At 57.7% G+C, this 20,096-nt stretch overlaps 1 protein-coding gene across 2 annotated transcripts; it reads left to right on the top strand.

Annotated features, from left to right (window-relative positions):
* Positions 1-1,762: 1,762 nt before the first annotated feature.
* Positions 1,763-19,667, top strand: MPP1 (MAGUK p55 scaffold protein 1; the record flags this gene model as incomplete). Of its 2 annotated transcripts, none has more annotated exons than XM_080352606.1 (12): positions 1,763-1,864; positions 8,382-8,525; positions 8,864-8,942; positions 9,930-10,015; positions 11,219-11,287; positions 14,361-14,557; positions 15,051-15,157; positions 16,026-16,106; positions 16,274-16,354; positions 16,807-17,009; positions 17,661-17,735; positions 19,491-19,667. In XM_080352606.1, 12 exons carry the CDS (start codon positions 1,763-1,765, stop codon positions 19,665-19,667), a joined length of 1,401 nt encoding a protein of 466 aa, XP_080208732.1. The 2 variants fall into 2 exon arrangements, with proteins under 2 accessions (XP_080208732.1, XP_080208733.1); XM_080352607.1 differs by having other exon boundaries at positions 14,421-14,557.
* Between the last annotated feature and the right edge of the window lie 429 nt (positions 19,668-20,096).

Raw genomic sequence — 20,096 nt, forward strand, 5'->3', positions numbered from 1 at the left:
AGTCCCTGGGGGCTCAGTCAGCAGTATCAGCAGCTAGTAATTAATTAGCCTCGGAGCTTCTCAGCTTGGTTTTGCATGTACTGCCATGCTCAGGCAGAGCCCTGGAGGGGGAGGAAGCAGCAAAGATAAGGGCTGGGGGAGGAGGCCCTGCTCCAGGCCCCAGCATCCATTTCACAATCTGTGGGGACTGGTGGCTCCAGGGAGGCAGTGCTTGCTCAACCTGACCCAGCACTGTGCCTTGGGCCTCCACTTTTAGCCTGGAGAAAAGGAGGCTGAGGGGAGACCTTATCACTGTCTACAGCTGCCTGAAAGGAGGTTGTAGCATGGAGGGTGTTGGTCTCTTCCCTCAAGTAGCAAGTGACAGGACAAGAGGAAATGGCCTCAAGTTGTGCCAGGGGAGGTTTAGATTGGATATTGAGAAAAATTTCTTCATGGAAAGGGTTGTCAAGCACTGGAACAGGCTGCCCAGGGAAGTGATGGAGTCACCATCCCTGGAGGGGTTTAAAATATGTGTAGATGAAGTTCTTAGGGACATAGTTTAGTAACAATGTTAGGTTAACGGTTGGACTCGATGATCTTGAGGGTCTCTTTTAACCAAAATGATTCTATGAGTCTATGATCTCCTTCCCATAATGCTCCTGCTGCTGTGGCTGGCTGCCACCATTGTGCTTTCCACGGCTGCCTCCAGCAAACCCTCTTTGCTCACTCACTGGAAGAGTTCTGTGGATGCCTGTGGCTTCCAGAGGCTCTGGTGGGACGTCAACTGCTGGATGAACTGCTGTCACTTTGTCACGATCCCCAGCAAGCTGTGTAAAACTCATAGCACAAAAAGTTTGGCAACAGCTCTTCCTACCACACACAGCTCATGAACACAGGGATCTGTCATCCCACCCATAGCCATGCGAGTGGCAGGTACATGAGGAGGTGCAAGACTGAGAACAGCACAAGGAGAACAGGGCCATCCAGCTGCAGGGCAGAGAAGTCCTTGGGTCTCCTCAGCTTGGAGACACCCGGAGCCCAGCACACCTCACTCTGCACACTAGCAGAGGGGTGACTGTTGCCTTGTGAGAGCCAGATGTGCACCAGTGCTGCTTTGCAGAGGTGCTCCCAGGACCATTGCTGGGCCTCTGCCTTGGCTGTGAGGGGAAAAAGCTTTTCTCAGATCCAGCCTCCTGCCCTGATTCTGGCAACCAGGTGAGCTGGTGTGAGGGGTGCAGCCAGCTCCCCCAAGCAGGGTCCCATCAGCGTCCAGACTTGTCAGCACCCTCCCTGGCTGCCAGCTCTGCAGCTGCTTGGGCACGTCCAGGAGCTGGCAGGGCCAGCGCCTGTTCCCAGCAGAGACACGATGGGACAATGTTTCGCGGGGGTAAAGCCCCCCAGGCGCGCAGGGAGGCGAGACTTGAGCGGCAGCGGTGGTGCGGAGCCGCCGTGCCCCATCCTTCCACTTCTAGAACTCCCACCCCGGCATCGCCAGGCGGCGGCTGCTCGCCACTGACACTGAGACAACGGGCACATAGCACCGTGCGGCGGCGCTCCCCGCAGAGCCTCCCCCGGCCCTCCCCCGGCTCCGCCCGGCGCCGCACCGCCCTCCTGCCCGCCTCCCCTCTCTGCCACACGGGCGGAGCGTGCGGTCGAGCCCGCGCCGCAGCTGGAGCCGGCGCCGGGGCCGTGGGGCGGAGCCGGGGCCGGGCCGCTCTGTTGGAGCCAACGGAACCGGCTGCAGCTGCTGGCGGCGGCGGTGGAGCGGCGGCGGAGCGGCGGGATGACCCTCAAGTCGGGGCGCAGCGCCAGCGCCGGCAGCATGCGGACGGCGCTCTCCGACCTCTACCTGGAGCACCTCCTGCAGAACCGGGCCAAGCCCGAGGTGAGCGGCGGGCAGCGCCGTCCTCCAGCCCCGATCGCCCCCACGGCGGCCCCGGCACCCCCAGGGACTGCGCGCCTCTGCCCCCCTCGCCCTCTTCCTCCCCGGGGCCGGGCAGTGAGCCCCGGGGGCTCCCCTCCATCCCACGTCCCTTGTGCCCCCACTTCTCCGGAGGCCCTTAGCCCAGCACCCTGCGCCCAGCTCAGGCCCGGCACGGAGCCCACGGGGGTCCCACTCCATCCCGTCCCTCCCGCACACGCAGCGGGGAGCAGGGCCCCGAAGGCAGACACCCCCCGGCGGGCAGGAGGTGGGCATCCAAGTACGTGACCTGTACGTGGCTCTGCTGGTCCCCAGCACTTGGGGAGCGGGTCTCCTTGCTGGGGGACATGTGGCACCTTGGAGGAACAGTCAGCCAGCATGGCCGGGCAGGGAAGAAGCAGCTGGGTGGAGGGGAGGAAGGCTTCAGCATCCTGCCACTGAGGAGCTTGTGCTTGTTTTGCTGCAAAGTTGTAGCTGATCTGAACTGGAACTGCCTGTCACATGAGCAGATTCAGCTGCTGAGCATCCTCCAGGGCCACGGCATGGGCTGGAGGGGTGGTGGTAGTGGTTCTTGGCCCCAGAGAAGGAGGATGCAACCAGCCCTTCCCACACCTAGACCAGGGCAGAGAGTGGGCTGGCGTGACCCCATCTCCAGTGGAAGCAGGGGAGGCTGCAACAGTCTCTTCAGTTGTGCTGGGTGGGCTCCTTCCTCAGCCAGTGTCATTTTGGGTAGACTGGGTGCAACTGGAAGGTCAGCAGTTCCCAGTGCAATGCAGCTGGTGCCTTTCCCCCAGCAGAGGGGAAAAGCAGGAGTCACTGATGGAGCCGTGGCTGGGCTGAGCTTTTTGTGTGGCTATGGGGAACCTCTGAGAGCAGGGAGGAAATTTCCCTGAAGTGCTGCCCTTGGCCCACCCTGTTGGACACCACAGCATCCAAAAGAGCCTTGCCAGATCTGTCTCATACCAGTGGTTCATGTGCTTTTTATGGCTCAACCCTGGCAGAGTGCTGTAAAAATAAAAAGGAAAAAGCTTTTAAAAGTAAAGTGCCTGGATCAGGCAGCTGCTGAGAGGAGCTCTCCCATCCCTCTGCCTGGCCACAGGCAGAGCAGGGATAAATTGCCAGCAACCGCAGGGAATGGAAAATGTTGGAGCTGGCCTACAGCTCCCTGTTGTTATGGTATATTTATTCCTCTAGGGATAGAGAAATTGCGAACCGGGATCTGCATGGGGCCTTTTGGAAGGAGGTCTGTACAGCTGGCAACTCACTGGTTTTACGTGTCCTGAGCTTGCCAGTCACTCATGCATTCCTCCTCGTGTCATGTGCGTGCAGAGACAGTGCTGGCCCACGGTGGCCATGGGCCTGGCTGTGGGACAGCAGGGACATCGCCCAGCAGCGACTTTGGGGAGCGGGGCTGCATCTGCCTGGCTGCTCCTTGGCTGGAGTCAAGCAGGGTGGCCAGGAGGTTTCTCTTCCTCATTTCTTCTGGCAGAGCTGCGCTCCGGGAAGCGCCATCCTGCGTTCCTCCTGTGGCAGCAGGGCACGCAAACCCGCAACTAGTGGAAGCCATGTCATTGCTAGAAAACAGGCTGAAGTGGAGGAAGCCACTTGGCCTCTTCCCTTGAGCTGCACCGCATGCCTGCATATCTTTGCCTTATCTCCCAACTGGCAAATACAGATTTACCAAAGAGGTGTGGGCTTTATTCCCAGCTGTGTACCTGGTTGGCAGGGTGGCCTTAAGCATGTCCCCTTATCAGCTATGACTCAGTTCCCCAGCCTTAAAATGGGCAGCAAATGTGACCCTTGGGAATCCGGTGGAGAAAAGGGGGCTGCTTTTGGAGAGAGCTGAGCGTGAGGGTGCAGAGGGGACACTGCACTTCCTTGTGGGCAGTGGTTCCCAGCATCCAACAGGCACCAGCTCCAGGACACACTGAGGCCACAGTCCCCAGGGACCAAATCCTGAAATGGTTGTGGGCAATACTAGTGGTTGAAAGCCAAGCAAAACTTCTGGGCTTGACCAAAATGGAGGGCTGGTTCCAACTTTTTCATTTCAAATTCATTTTGCCATGTCCCAGTCAGTAATGACTGCAGGGGAAAAGCCGTTTAGCAGGGCTTGTTGTGGAAGGTGGGGATGGAGAAGCTGTCGTGGTTTTATTGCTTGTCCCTTGGAGGTGACCAGTTTCACAAACACATCTGGAAGGCTGCATCAGCCTTTTGGGTGGGAGGATGGTGCCTCAGTATAACTGACTGTGCTCCCTTGAAAATCCATGACCTGGAGTCAGTGCTAAGGCACACAGAGGCAGCGGCATCTTCTGGCCTCCACAACCACTTGTATCCCTCCTATTTCTCTGTTCCCCATCCCACTGAGACCTGTTGGGGTTGCTGGGCCTTTTCCTAGTGTCAGCAATGTAATCCTGTTTTGTTTAAATGCCTTTAAAAACAAACAAACAAAACCAACCCAACCAAACAAACAGAAAAAACCTGGATCGTATTGCTGGAAGGGGCCTGGGGTGAGGTTGCTCCTGTGGTTTTGCTGGCAGATCTGAGCAGGCAGTAGCCCCTGGCAGAAGGCAGAGATGAATTACTTCTAAATGTCCACGTGGCTGTTGCTTCCCAGCTAGTTTGCTCTTTTTACACACTGCTGTGTTTTTCAAGCTGTAGTGAGGCCGTGATGCACACACCTGCTGGACGATGGGGAGGTGAGGTTGGAGCCCCAGCCAGGGGGAGGCGAGGTTGCTGGGCCAGCACATCTCTGCACCAAGCGGTGCCCCAGCCTCCCGGCACGCACCCGTGCTGATTATTGTGTGAGGGGTGATGGTTCCTGGAGGGAGCTGGGGTTTTGTTTCTCACTGTGGGCAGCAGTGTGTTTCCCTGCCAGGTCAGAGGGCAGTCCTGGGGGAACCCAGCTTCAGGGCTCCCTCCTACATCCGAGCTGCTGTACTTTGGGGGCCCACTTGGCCCAGCAGCATCTGACCTTTCTCCACATGGTTGCTAGGAAGCACTGCTCTTCCAAGGCCACCTGATGTTGAAGTCCCCTGGTGGGAGCAGCAAGGAGAGCCCAGGAACCAAACCACTGAATGTGCCCTTTGCACTACAGCGCTGCTTTCCCCAAGCCTCCTGCAAACAAGCTGCCCAGTTAATGTTTGATTACTCGGTGGTGTGCAGCCCAGCTGAGCCAGCGCAGCCACAGGAGCAGCCCTGGCAGACAACGCTGACTCCACGGGGGGACAAGATGCCAAGCCCTGGGGTCCTCACCGAGGATTGCTCCATGCTTATCATTTGCCCTGTTGGCAAACACTGCCTGGGGAGCTGGTGCCCTTCCCTCTGCCCTGGGATACAGGCAGAAATCTGGGTTCTGGAGGAAAATGCAGGCAGGGAGCTGGGGTGCACCTCTTTGACCCATGGAGGTGGTGATTCCTCTGTGTATTTCCACCTGGAGCAGGATTTGTGCACAGGGATTTGTACCCTTGCCAGCCAGCTGCAGGTCACCCTCAAGGCTGCTGGGCAGGGCCAGGCAGCCCCTACCCAGCACCCCAATTGCAATGCTCAGTTCCCCAACCTCCTCACCCCGTGTCTGCCCCAAGGCTGGCCCCAGCGGTGACCCAGCCCAGGACTGTGCGGAGCCGGCAGTGGCTCGTGGCCACGGAGCCGGCTCTTAGCAGCGCTCGCAGATGTTTCCTGCAGAGCAGCACATAAGTAGCAGGGTCTGGCCTGCCCCCAGCGTGACTTGAAAGGCTCTTGAGGTCACAGGCTACACCAGGCCAAGCCAGCAGAGTGTGTCAGCTGCCAGGAGAGAGCAGGGTAAGTGATCCGGCTGGATCACGTGCGCAGAGCATGAGAGCTGCACATGCCTTCCGTCTCTGGCTTCTGAATGCCCAACACTGAGGCTGGAATCTGCCACCCTGTTGGTCCTGGTCCTCCTCGTGAGCTGGGCTTTTTCCCATTCTCATCCACCAGCCACCTGGAGTGCTCAGCAAAAGCCCATGCCATCCCAGCGTGGCTCTGTTTGGGGCACAGAGGGAGTTGCTGAAGGACCCCGCTGGGTTCAGAGCTGCTGTCAAGTGACTTGCGGTTGTCCCCAGGGACAGCAGCAAGTCTCTGGTGACAAGGCTTGCTTTCTGGGAGTCACCAGGGTGACACAGGTGCTGTGTCAGCATGGAGGGCTGGGTGTTTTCTCCAGCTGTCAGCAAAAAGCAAAGGTCAGGGCCAGGAGTCTCAGCTGACAGGTCTGGTGGGGACGGTGGGGATGGGAACTCCCAGCCCCTGGAGCAGACTGTGCTGGGTCATGGGGCTCTGCTGAGCCTAGAGGCTTGAAGCCAAGGATTGCACAGTGTAACACTTTCCCAAGGCATGACCAAGGTAAGTGTGATCTGTGCTGACTCAAACCATCTCACGGGCACATTGGCCTTGGGCAGGGCTGGAGAAGTTCCTTGTCCTCCTCTTCCTCCTCCCACCCACTGTCTCAGCAGAGCTGGGACAGCTGGCAGAGAGCCGAGGGCCAGCTCTGGGCACCCGCACTGCTGTATCTGTCCCTCTGCCTTGCGAACGGCACGGTCGCAGCATGTCCTGCTGCGCTGGCAGGCCAGGCTGGGAGGCTGCGAGTCACTCTTCCTTCCACCCTGCGAGTCCTTGGCCCAGGCGCTGCTCTGGGCTGTGATTCAGCTGCCTCCTCCACATTTAAGCCGTTGGCAGCCAGAGCCCATGTGGTCGCCTTTTTCCTCTGAGGAGGCGGTTGGTTGGCTCTTTTAGAAGTAGTTGGATTAAAAATAAACCGTGCATCTTCCCTGCTGCTGCAGCGTGGGCACACGGCTCCCTGCGCCCCTGCTGCCCTGGCCCAGCTCCACCAGTGCCCTTTTTGTCAAGGCTGCAACAGTGCCTATGCCTCGATGCTTGTCTGTCCTTCTCTGCAACACCTTTCCCACTGGCCTGGCTAGTCCTGGCTCTGCTGCTCCTGCCTTCATCTCCCTCCTCGCTCTTGGCCATTGCACAGGGCTGGGCCGCTGCCTCAGGCCGGCAGCACTCCAGCACATCCCTACCAAAAGTAGTTTTGTTGTGGTTTAGTGCCATGGCTGCACCCCACCAGCAAATGCTCTTCACCCCAGTTCCAACTGCACAAACCTCCCCATGGCTTGGCCCTTGGTGGCATGGGACTGCCGCTTCCCAGCCACTGGCATGGAGACCCAGGGCTCAGTGCTCAGTTGGGTGTTCACGAGTCAGGGTGCAAATGCGATGGGTTCAAACTGGAACACAAGAGGTTCCACTTAAATTTGAGAAGAAACTTCTTCTCAGTGAGGATAACAGAACACTGGAACAGGCTGCCCAGGGGGGTTGTGGAGTGTCCTGCTCTGGAGACATTCAAACCCGCCTGGACACCTTCCTGTGTAACCTCATCTAGTGTTCCTGCTCTGGCGGGGGGATTAGGCTGGATGATCTTTTGAGGTCCCTTCCAACCTCTGACATTCTGTGATTCTGTGTGCAGCGGGAAGAGGTGTTGGCTCTGCCGGCTGGTCATAAAGTGCCTCTTCGCTGATGCAGGACTAAAGCTGGCAAGGACCTTGCTGGGTGTCCCTGCAGGTTTGCTGGCCATGGCTCACATGGCTCTGCTGGGAGAGACAGTGCAAGCTGCAAACTGGGCAGCAAAGCGGGCAGCATGGCGGGGAGTGCGGCAGCTGGGAGCATTTGCTTTGCCTCGTGGGCTGACAGGGAGATCTCAGCTTGCTAACAAGGCGGGCAGGGGCTGCAGATCAAAGCAGGAGGTCTCTGCCCATGACCCCATGCACCCTCCACCTGCCCCAGTGCCAGTGCCTGCTGGAGACAAGGAGCAGAGGTTTCCCCATGGCTTAAAGCCCCTACTTGACTTCCCAGTGCCAGCCAGCATGAACTGGGCTGTAGCTGGGAGCTGGAGAGGGGAACAGGGAGTTTCTGACTGGCTCGGGAGCATGTTGCCTTCGGATGAGGACGTGGCTCTGCAACATGCCGGTTGCCCATTGACATAGATGAGGAAAGGTTGAACTTGTAAACTGAGGAAGAGCAGAGCCTGGCCCCGGTTCTCAGAGGTGAGGCCCAAACTGCTCCATTCACTCGGTGAAGCTGTCCTGGGCTTTATGCCCTACAACAAGCCGGCTGTGGGCGAAGTGCTGCTGCGACACACAAGTGGTGTTTGGGACTCATTGCTGCAGAAGATTATCAGCTGTGGACTCTTTTGACTTCTGCTACCTGTAGCTTTTCTGAAGTTTTCTTACCTCCTATGTTTCCCAGGCAGGAAAACTGCAGATCAAGCCCACATCTGCATCTTCAAGGATGAAGCTTTTTTTCTTTTCTTGCTCTTACTGTCCAATCCTCCAGCACATGGGTCTCTCTTCTCCCTGTGCCCCACCTGTGCCTTCACACGGTGTAGTAGCTCAGCCCCACAGGAGGGATCCAGCACTCCAAGGCCTCATTCAGCTGGAGCCCTTAAATCCTGGTCTTTGTTTTGCCCTGACAGGCCATCACTCAGTCCCCGAACGCCATGACTGAGGACATTTATACCAACGGCTCAGCGACCCTGGGCAGCCCTTCCCACAGCAACAGCCGTGAGGTGCGGAAGATACGCCTCGTCCAGTTCGAGAAGGTCACGGAGGAGCCCATGGTGAGAGCTGGCAAGATCCCAGAGCTTGATGCCACCCAGGGGGGCGGTGGGGCAGGTGGAGCTGTGCCAACGAGCTGGCGTCAAGGGATGCAGGAGATCACTGGAGACCTCTGCCATGGGAAGAGGGTGCTGGATCCTGCCTGGGGACCTGGAAGGAGCTCCATCAATGGGAGGTGATGCCTGTGCCAAGAGGAGCTGCAGCAGGCTGGGCTGGCCAAGCGCGGGACTTCTCCCCAGCCCTGCACAGCCTTCTGTGGACATGGGCCTGGAGAGGACTTGGCTGAGGGCGCGGGAGCTCTTTCCTCCAGAGAGCAGTCATGGATTTTCCTGTCTTCCAGGGAATCACACTGAAGCTCAACGACAAGCAGAGCTGCATGGTGGCCAGGATCTTCCACGGGGGCATGATTCACAGACAAGGTAACGAGGCCCTCATAGAGGCAGCGTTTGTCTGCAGCTGGTTTCTGTCTGTGAAGAGATAAGGCAGCCCCCCAGCACTGCTGGCCTTCCTCTGTGGACATTTGTGTCCATGCCTTTACTAGGGATATGTTAGGAACTTGGGACTCGCTGGTCTCTCTGCATGGTTGTCATGTTTATACACTGGAGGCTTCAGGGAGAATTGAAGGGTTGGGGGAAGGGCTCTCCCAAAAAAGAACCAGAGACTGTCTGTCGTCTCGTGATGGGGTCACTGTAACAAGAGATGGATCATACCCCAGAGACTGTGGGGAAAACTCTTCCTGTTCCTAAAGTGCACAGGTGGCTTGTTGTAGATTGGCTCTGCTGACCAAAAGAAGGTGCCAAAAGAAATTAATAGGTGCTATTTTCTAGTTTTGGTCTGTGCCAAAGGGGCATGGAAATGAGATGTTCTGTGCTTAGAAGAAGAGGCCCCTTTTCCAGCCTTGGATCCAAGAGGGAAGTCTGAGCTTACCCCTGCCAAAATAACCCAGGAGCCATTCCAATAACACCACTGGAGCCTGATTTATAGCAGCATATCTGAGGCTGTAATCTGGCTGGGTATATAAACTGAAAACACACAAAGTCAAGAATGCTCGTGTTAAGGGCCCTGTTAGGAGGCTGTCGTTTGGCTTTGGGTGAGGTACTTGGAGCTGGGTTTGAATAACTCTGAAACAGGTGCTTTGACCAGTCTGAAGCACTGAAGGACACACAGTGGAAAGCAACCTGGTGACCTTCAGACTGGATGAAGTGTGTGTGTTGGGTGGAGGGGGCAGAATTAATTCCCCTTGTGCTTAGGTGACGTGGCTCCACAAGCATTGCCCGGGCAAATACTGCGGTGTCCTGGCCACAGCTTGCCCAGGGGATCGGGAGGCTGGTGGAGCTGTGTAGTTTGGGTTTGGTGAGTGGCTTTTGTCCAGTCCTACATTTTCGTGTTTCTCCTGTTGCTGGCAGGCTCACTTCACGTGGGTGATGAAATCATAGAAATCAATGGGCAAAGTGTGAGCAACCACTCAGTTGATCAGCTGCAGAAGATGCTGGTAGGTATTTGTGTCTGGTGAGGCTGTTTCCTGGGAAGGACCCCTTTGGCCTGCAGATGTGCACGCTGGCTGAGCATTCACCCCCTCCTAGATACTGGAGCCAACACGCAGCTGCCTGCAGACGTGCGATGCAGCAGGAGACAGGGCCGCTGTAACATGGCCAAGTGCTGGGTGGTCTGTGCTTGCTGCTTGTTTCTGGCCTCCTGAGAGCAGCAGGGAAGGCTGTTGGCTGGGTCTCTGGCATGTGCTGATGTGTGTGGGGCTTGGAAATCACCTCTGCTTGCCAAGGCTGATGTGCAACCCCAGCCCTGGGGCAAGCTGCTCTTGCAGACCCAAGCCACTCCTGCAGTTTACCGTGGTGCCATTTTCCTGCTGCTGAGGTCATGGTGATCCTGCCAGGCCTTGCTAGAGACAGCTTTGCACAGGGTCTCAGACTTGCCTTGGGTTCAAACACAGAGGCCATCCTGGTCAATACCCATCACAGGGGACCTGGCCGGAGGGAGGTGGTGGTGTTGCTGAGGACACCCAACAGCAGCCTAAGCAGGAAGCCTGGCCCTGCTGCACTGCTGTGGTCCTCTCCTGCCTGATGGTGAGACATCCCTGCTCCAGACATTGAGACCAAGAAGGAGCTCGTCTTTGTCTGCCTCCTGAGAAGGATGGTTGGCTCAGGAGGCCCCTCCAAGCCTTAAAATGTGGTTGTCCCCAAGGAACTATGCAGGTCTTGTGAAGCACATGGGACAACAGTGCATCTAGCCTGCAGCAGGCAAGGAAGTGCTGTGTCTCTAATGTCACCAGGAGGGCAGAAGCGAGGAGACAGATGGAGGCAACCTGGCAGAACCAGCCTTTCTTCCCAGGTTCCTCACTGGGGCAGCCAGGCTGGAGATGATACAGCTCTCCATGTTTGTTTTGATGATGCTTAGCAGTGCCCACAGCCAACCCCTTGTTGGGGCTGTTGGTGTCCCCCCATGGGGATGGGACAAGCATGGCAAAGCTATGCTGCCATGGCTCTTAGCCCGGCCCCAGCAGAGCTGTTCCTGGCCAGGCTGTGGCATCCCCCAGCATCACCGCATGGCTGGAGCACCCAGGAGCTTTGCCTTTGCCAGTCCTGGCACTCAGCAGCTCCCTGCACAGGTTGTTGCTGTCAGGCTGCCTCCAGGCACTACCTCCTCCAACTCTTCTTTCTCCCCTTCCTTTGTTCACTAGAAAGAAACCAAGGGGATGGTCTCAATAAAAGTCATTCCCAACCAACAGAGCCGCCTCCCTGCTCTCCAGGTAAGTGCAGCCTCCAGACGCGCGGGCTGTGCAGGGACACGGCTGTGGGGCCAGGTGGGACCAGAGCAAACCAGGAGGGACCAGTGCTGGGTAGAGAGCTGTGCTGAGCCAGGGGAAGGACAAGGGGACAGCTGCCCAGTCACCTTGCCTGAGCTGCTGGAAGGTGAAGGGATCTGTCCGGTGCCTACATCACTGCAAAGGAGCGCATTCGGGCCCTGTGTGGATGTATTTACCCAATGTGTAGGTCAGGATGTGGGCCAGGGATGCCTGAGCCACAGTGATATATGTGTGCGGTGTTTGGTGACCGGAAAGCAGCGGCGTGGGCTCACCGGGAAGCACGAGAGAGTTTCCTGCCACCTTCAGAGCTGCGGCCATTAGAGCCACATCACGTTGCAGGGCTCTCGCTGCTCCCTGCTGTCGCTGGTGCCCAGTGTACCAGCTGCACGGAGGGTGCGGGTGCTGCCAGCACGCTCGTGAGCAGCAAGTGGGAGGAAGGAAGCGGTGGGGGAGAGGAAGGCAGCTCCTCCTGCCTGCTGCCACTGCCAGGGTGGGGGTGACATGCTGTGGCAGGGGGTGACACCTGCCTGGCTTTGCATTTGAAGTCCTGCTGTGGCCAAAATATTCAGAATAGCTCCCTCTTGCTGTGTCCAGGGCCGTGGTGCTGTCTGCTCTCCAGAACCACAGCTCATGGCCTGCCTGCCTCTCTGCTTGTTGCAGTCCACTGCCAAGAGTGGACTTCTGATTTTGTTTCAGCTCCTGGATCCCCATAATCAGCTCTATTTCAGGGCCTGGCAAGCAGGACAGTGCAGATCCTGGCATCAGGATGCCCCCCTGCCCTGGCTTTCCCCACAGCCTGGCAGCCACTTTTTGGCCAGCTGAGTGTCTCTTGGGGCAGGTCTGCTTGGGAGGATCCTAATGAGAAGCACTGGGCACTCTGCTCTCAAGGTCACCTCCAACCTGTTCCCAGGTGCAAACTGCAGCCTTTTGACTTCAAAGACCAGGGCTTCTCCTGCTGGAGGCTGCTCAGCACCTGAGCTTCCAGCCCCAGAGGGAGCTGCCAGCAGGCAGGGAAATCACTTGCATTTGGAGCTGGCCCTTTGCAGTCCATGGGCGATACTTGGAGCTGTTAGATGCGAACTTCTAATTGGTGTAAGGGAGAGTCCTTCCAAAAGTGACCTGGCTACACCTGGCTTGGGCTATCAGGGCTGCGGGAGCAGGTGCCCAGGCAGTACTTGCTTTCTGTCCCTTGTGTGTCTGTGTTGATGAGCAGCTTCCTGGTGCCAGAGTGCTTTCAAAGCAAGCATCAGTCCTTATCCTGAAAGGAGATTCCACTTTTGTTGTCTTCTATTGTAAGAGATCTTGTGTCACAGCTTGATCCATATGCTCTGCTTTTCTGGCAGTGAAAGGGAACTGTGTTTGTGTCCTGCTGGCCCTGTGCCTCCAGCAGCACTGCTGAAGGAGAGCATACTGTGGGAAATGGTTTTAATGTGGAACAAGGACGGTATGGTCTGTCCTGCCCAGGGAGCATGACTTTCCAGGCCCTGCCTGTCACATCTGAGGGCAGGACGTAGTTGTCACCCCACGTGGATCCCTTTGCCCACTTGCTACGTGCTGCATTTTTGGGACAAATAACTTGACAGCGTTGTGCTCAAGAGAAGCCTGCATTGGTGTGAGCAGGAGACTGGGTCTGGGAGTGCTGCAGCCCCTGTAGAAGGATCTGCTGCCCGTAGAGTGGAACAAGAGCAGTGTGAGGTCTGTACTTAGCCACAGCCTGATTTTGTTCCCTAAACCTTGCCTTTCATCCTCCATACTCTGCCTTGGTTTGCCACCACCCTAATCCTGACCTGGTCCTGATCTTGCTGGGTGTGCTGGCCGGGGACAAATTGCAGCTGCGGTAGTTTTTTAGACAAGAAACCTTCCATCCAGGCACTGAGAGCAAGTGGCAGCGCAGAAAGCGCTGGGTGCACCCGCGTGGTCTGCCCTCCTCCCGGGACAGGTGACTGTCATCCATCCTGTTGCTCTCTGACAGTCTGTTCTTCCTGAACAGCTTTCCTGGAAAACAAGGTCGGTGTGCGAAAGCCACGTGCTGTTTCTCTCCTGATCTCCCAAAAAAGCTCCGTGGCAGCAAGAGCTGGGGTGCCTGGCTGCTTGCTGGCTTCAGGAGGGTTTGCGGGCAGGGGGAGGCAGCGATGGGCCGCCCCAGTGCGAGCAGGTGCTGTAGTCTCTCTCTCTGGAAGGGCTGAGAAAGCAGAAGAGGCAGGGAAAGGCCACTTTCTCACGCCTTCGTGGTCCCCAGGGCTCCCCCAGCTCCAGGAGGGTGCCACAGTGGCCTGGGAAGTGGCAGCAGCTTGTTTCCAGCTGCAGCTGTAATGAACGTAGCAAAGTAGCTGATGCTGAAGAGACCAGGACAGATCCAGGCAGGGATGGACAAGACAGCACAGCCTTGGCTCCCCAAGGGCTGCGTGCTGTGCGGGGGCGCGCCCAGTGCTGGAGACAGGCCAGGGCACAGCAGCTGGCGATTCAGATGTGGCTTTCCATGGGGTCCCCAGGACATGAGATTGTGGGGCATACCGTTGCGATGGCTCTTCTCTGTTCACCCCATTGCAGCCCCCAGTGGCTGTGCACCGTGCTGCTCTGGGTGCTGGGATTCATCTCCAGCTGTCTCGGCTCAGCAGTACTGTGCAGCACCCAGGGGACTTGCAGAGGGGCTACATGTCAGGGTTTGAGCACCAGTGTGGGGTGTGCAGGCCTGCCTAGGGGCAGCAGCGGTTTCAAACTAGCTCCCAGTAGGGCCAAGATGCGGTTCTCTCTCCCTCGCCCGCCAGCACATCTCATGGCAGCTCCATGCCAAGGAGCTTCCCCCAAGGCTTGGCACATCTCCTGTCTCCCCACCCAGCCTCGTGGGGCCTGGAAAGCCGCAGGGGCTGGGGTCCCTCCTGGGGCAGGGACGTTGTGCCTGGAGCTTGCTCCGCAGTCACTGCTGGGGGATGTGATGTGGGGCCAGGAGCTGGACACGCAAAGTTCAGCCACTCTGCGTGGCCATGCTGACTCAGGCCCACACTCTCTTTTGCAGATGTTCATGAGAGCACAGTTTGACTACGACCCCAAAAAAGACAACCTGATCCCCTGCAAGGAAGCAGGGCTGAAGTTTCAGATTGGTGATGTGATTCAAATCATAAACAAGGATGACAGCAACTGGTGGCAGGGCCGGGTGGAGGGCTCCTGCACCGAGTCAGCAGGACTCATCCCTTCTCCGGAGCTGCAAGAGTGGTAGGTCCCTGAATTTGGCCAGAAGGGCTGGATTTCAGAGTGGGAACAGTGACCATGTGCTACCAGGAGTGACTGTGTTTGGGTAACACCAGCATCACTGCTGGGAAAAGGAGGCAATGTCCCCTGCATCTGCTGCAGGTTGAGCCTTTCTCTGCAGCCACCCTGCTCCTCTTGCCCTTGCATGTCTGAGGGACAATCCTGCAGCTCCCCCGGGGCTCGGGGTGACAGCGGGACTATCACAGAATGTCAGGGGTTGGAAGGGACCTGGAAAGCTCATCCAGTGCAATCCCCCCATGGAGCAGGAACACCCAGATGAGGTTACACAGGAAGGTGTCCAGGCGGGTTGGAATGTCTGCACAGAAGGAGACTCCACAACCCCCCTGGGCAGCCTGGGCCAGGGTTCTGTCACACTTACTGAGAATAAGTTTCTTCTCATATTTAAGTGGAACCTCCTGCGTTCCAGTTTGACTATGGTGGTGTCCTCTCTTGGCAGGCGTGTGGCAAGCGTCACCCAGTCCAGTCAGAGCGAATCTCCGAGCTGTAGCCCCTTTGGGAAGAAGAAGAAGTGCAAAGATAAATACCTGGCCAAGCACAGCTCAAGTAAGTGTGATCAGGGCCATGGGCTCCATGCCCAGCCCTGGCCATCCCTCCTGCCTCTGTGCAGGAACAGGTCTGGCCTCCATGGGACTCAGACCAAATGGCCCAGCTGCATTGGCAGCAGGACCTTGGGAGGATACCCCACAGCTGTCAGCTTTTTTGAGTCCCTTCTCCGAAGTCCTCATGCCCCTCAGGTGGCCACAGCTGTGTCCTCTGCAGCTCTGTAGTGCACAAAGCTGGGGCTGGTTCATGCAGGAGCCAGGCACCGATCACACAATCGCTCTGTGGTGACAACCCCGGCACTCCTGGCCCTGAGCTTCTTGGGAGGTTGGGTTCCTGGGCCCTCAAACCCTGCAAACTGCTCCCCATGGATGCCATGCTGTGTCCCCGGTGGGGCAGAGAGCCAGCCCCACAGTCATTCATGCAGACATCCCGTGTTAAATGTGCATGGGGCCAGCAAAGACAGGTGCCTGAGGTTGTGCTGGCCCCCAGCCCAGCCTGCAGCTCCAACCAGCAACAAACAAGGCCATAAATCAGTGAGATAAAGCTTCCTGCAGTATCCTGCTGTGTCCCCCCCACAGCTCCCAGGTCCTGTTGTCCTGAGCAGAATTAGAGTGAGAGCAGCCCTGGCTTCTCCTTTGGCAGCTGCTGGTCCAGCTCCCCAGCATCCCCTCCACCCCTCCCGTGCTGCTTGCTGCTGACACCGCTGCCCTTTTACCCCAGCAGCCACAGGGATGAGCTCGCAGCCCTGGTTGTTCCCTCCGGTTTGCACAAGGACCTGGCTCTGGTCAGACATGTGCACGGTGCTGCTGCTCCTGCAGCTGAGCCGGCTCTGGCCACTCACTGTCTTCGTCTTTTTCCTCCACCCCAGTTTTTGACCAGCTGGATGTGGTTTCATATGAGGAGGTGGTGAGGCTGCCTGCCTTCAAGAGGAAGACTCTGGTGCTCATTGGTAGGTCCCGCCCCAGGCATCCTCTGCAGTGCAGGGGCTGTGTGTGGTGCGTCCCAGGTGGAACCAGGGCTGGACAGGGGCTGGGACCCAGAACTGCCGAGGGGCCCCAGCATCTCCTGCAGGCTCCTCTGAGCCCGGCTCCAGCATCCATCCCTCCTTCTCTGCAGGGGCCAGCGGTGTGGGCCGTAGCCACATCAAGAATGCTCTGCTCAGCAACAACCCAGAGAAGTTCATGTACCCACCCCCATGTAAGTACCCAGCCAGGGTGGAGGGCACGGTCCAGGGTGTGTTTTCTCTCACCTCCTTGAGCCAGGACCTTCTGACAGCAGATGGGAGATGGGGAGATATTCCTCTAGTGCCACCAAGGCCCTAGTGTCAGAGGCCACCGCACAGGGCACTGTAGGGCTTCCCTGCCTGCTGTCGCACAGGCTGCACCTAACCACAGGTGGCTGCTACTGCCCATATTGCAGAGATGCCTTGCTCTTCACATCCCAGTGACTCCCCTTGGGCTGGCTGAGATCCCTGCTTGTCCCAAGCAGGAGTTGAAAGGGGATCAGCATGGCATAGTTTTGAGATAGACAGCTCCTCCATGCTCAAAAAGAGAAGGCAAGATGCCCAGGTCACCCAGAGCAGAGGCTGCCCCTTCTCCTCTGTTCCCCAGTCCTGGGGACCAGCACTCACCATCTCTCTCCTTCCCCAGACACCACACGCCCCCAGAAGAAGAATGAGGTGGATGGGAAGGACTACTACTTTGTCTCCACTGAGGAGATGACCCGGGACATCTCAGCCAACGAGTTCCTGGAGTTTGGAAGCTACCAGGGAAACATGTTTGGCACCAAGTTTGAAACAGTGCACAAGATCCACCAGCAGGACAAAGTCGCTATTTTGGACATTGAGCCCCAGGTAGGGAGCAGGGCAAGGTGTGGGCAGGAGAGGGCTTGGCACAGATTGAACTACCTGTGTCCTGGATGTGCCTGTCCCTGCCCTGCCTAGTGCACTGCCCACCTGCCCTGCCAAAAGACACAGCCAGTGCTGGGCTGACATTTCCAGTCCCAGGATTACAGAGGCAGTGAGGGTGTTCCCCCTCACAGCACACACTGGGCTGTGACAGCAGGGCCAGGGCCAGGCTGCCGTGGGGGTGCAGGGCCAGCACAGGCTCTGCAAAGGGACCTTTTACCCCCTCCAACACCAAGCGTGTGGGTTCTGCTTTGCAAAGCAACCAGCCCAGAGCAGGGCTGGGGGTGCCCTCATATCATCCCCCATGAGATGCAGGGGAAGCCACACTGGGACCCCTGCTCCAGCTTCACCCAACTGCCCCCACATCACCCAACCACCCCCAGTCTGAGGAGTCCACCCAGGGAGCCCGTGCCCCAGACTAGGACTGGCCCCTTCAGCCAACCACTGCACCATGGGCACCATCGCACTCTGGATGGGGGGCACAGTGGGGCAATGGGGGGCAATGTGGAGTAGTGGGGGGCAGCAGCCAGGCAGCTGCACTCGCTCCCACCTCAAGGAAAGGCCACATTTTGGTAACTACGCCCCCTCTCTCCACAGACCCTGAAGATCATCCGCACAGCCGAGCTCTCCCCGTTCATAGTCTTCATCGCTCCAACAGACAAGGCAGAGCAGGTGGGTGGCAGGGCACGGAGGCTGAGTCCCCACACGTCCAGCTTGCCTGCCCACAGCAGTGGGGAGAGCAGGCTGCAGCAGCCCAGGGCTCTCTCCCTGCTCCTCATCAGCTTCTTCCTGCCTGCACTGATTTTCATGGTCCAGGAGAGCAGGGAAACATCCTCAGCCCAGGCATGAGAAACAGGAATTGATGATTCCTGCAGCCGCAGACTCTCCCAGACTGACACCCCCCAGTAACCACCATCCCCGCAGCATCATCAGCCACTAAGGCAGCGGGACGTAGAGCCCAGCGCCATCTCCAGCTGCAGTAGTGCTGCAGAGCAGGAACATTTATCCTGCCATCAGCTATGCAAATGGAACACGAAAACAGCAGCTCCTTTCATTCCTTGCCTCATTAAGATGCTCATCCCTCCAAAATTAGGATGAAAGCAGCGCCGATGGTGCAGTTAACTCACACAGTGCCAAGCACCGCAGTGCTGGCAGCCACACGCTGCCATTTCCCGGGAAGCCCCCGACATGGAGCTGTGCTGCCCACCCTGGCCTGCTGCAGCCTGGACCAGCTCCCAGCGGGCTCACCTCTGCAGGGAGAGGGGAAGCAATGGGAGCACAGGGAAACCACAGACCTAGGCTCCTCCTGGACTCATGGCCAGCCAAAGCCCCCTCTCCCACCTATTAACTGGGGCTCATAAAGATTAAGACACAGATAGTTTGCACAGAGGATATTTATGTAACCTTCAGAGCAAGCTTTGCACAGGCATTTAGAGGCATGTTAAGGTGCAGAGGGTTGTAAAGCTGGATGCTGCAGGCTGGGGTTGGGAGAGAGGAGCAAGTGTCAGAGCAGAAAGGGGAGCCAGGCAGCTTGCTGCCCCCACCTCCATCCCATCACCCCGCTGCCTCCAGACAGAATTACCTCCTGCTGCAGGGGCAGGGCCAGCCCCACCACTGCAGGCACTAAATACATACAGACAGGGATGCAGCAGAGCCAAAACGTGACCCAGCAGAGCCCCCATTGCTCTCCCCTCTCTACCCACAAGGGCTGCCAGGCACCACACAGCAGAGCTGCAGCCAGCACAGCACCCCAAGCTCATCCCCCTCAGGCACAGGAGCAGGGAGCTGCCTGCGTTTCAAGCTCCGTTAGAGAGAAATGTGGAAATTGGTCTGGACATGCTGTCGAGGGCACAGCTGCCCGCAGGGACACACTCCTGGGACATCCCTGCTAGCTGGGGAGATGGGCAACTGCCTACAGTGGCAGGAGGGGACAGGCAGCTTTGCTTTTACTATGAAGAAATGTAACTCTCTCCCAGTGAAAACCAGTAAGAGAGGCTGGTGTGGCTCTCCCAGCCAATGTTGTTCTGGTCAAAAGCCACTGGGGAGGAACCAGCCTGCAGGGATCCTACCTTGAAACCAGCCTTAGACCCTGAGCTGGGTACACTGCATAGTGCAACAATGAGCAGCCTGCTGCTCAGTGAACCTTCTCCTCCCAGGGAGCTGCCACAAAGCATTTTAAAGATGAGACCAAGCAGGTCTGGCCTCGCTCTAGCAGGTAACCTGATGCTCCCAGCATTGCATAGTCCAGCAAAAGCCCCAGACACATAGAGATTACACAACAGCTTGTCCGACAAGATATAGGGATGCTCCGTGCTGATATTTAGCAACCACTTGAGTTGTTTTGGTGGTGGGAATTTGCCTGTGGGGGTGGGTTGTGAAATTCCCCTCCTTGGCCACCTCCTGAGCACTCTCTTCTATTTCTAGCAGTCAGAGGCTTTGGAGCAGCTCCGGAAGGATTCAGAGAGCATCCGAAGCCGATATGCACACTATTTTGACCTCTCGCTGGTCAACAACGGGGTGGAAGAAAGCCTCCAGCTGCTGCAGGAAGCCTTTGAGCAGGCCTGCAGCTCTCCACAGTGGGTGCCCGTCTCCTGGGTCTACTGAGAGGGCACTCAGCCCCAGCTGCTACCCATCAACCATCCTGCAGCCGCGAGGAGAAACCTCCTCAGCTTCCCCTGATCCACACACAGCCCAGCACAACTCCCTTCCTTCCTCTGCTGCTCCACGGACATGGTCTCACCTGGTTGGCACAGACACAGGGTCTCCAGATCTCCTCTCCTGGGGGAAGGCAGGACGGGATGGCTGCCCCCTGAAGCACTGCAGTGCTACGTCAGCAGCGACAGCAGAGCCCAGCGCTCCCCACGAGCTCCAAGCACAACTCCCTGCCTCGCTGGGCAAGGGAAAGCACAGCCCTGTGGTAGCACCCGGCCCATCTCTGCATTAGTCCCAAGAGAAGCGATAGAGTGAGGGCTTTCCAGGCAGACATCCCCTGCCATTGCAGGAGGGATGCCACAAACATCTCAAAAGCCTGGC

Source organism: Nesoenas mayeri, assembly GCF_963082525.1.
Source record: "Nesoenas mayeri genome assembly, chromosome: 13".
Classification (NCBI taxonomy): domain Eukaryota; kingdom Metazoa; phylum Chordata; class Aves; order Columbiformes; family Columbidae; genus Nesoenas; species Nesoenas mayeri.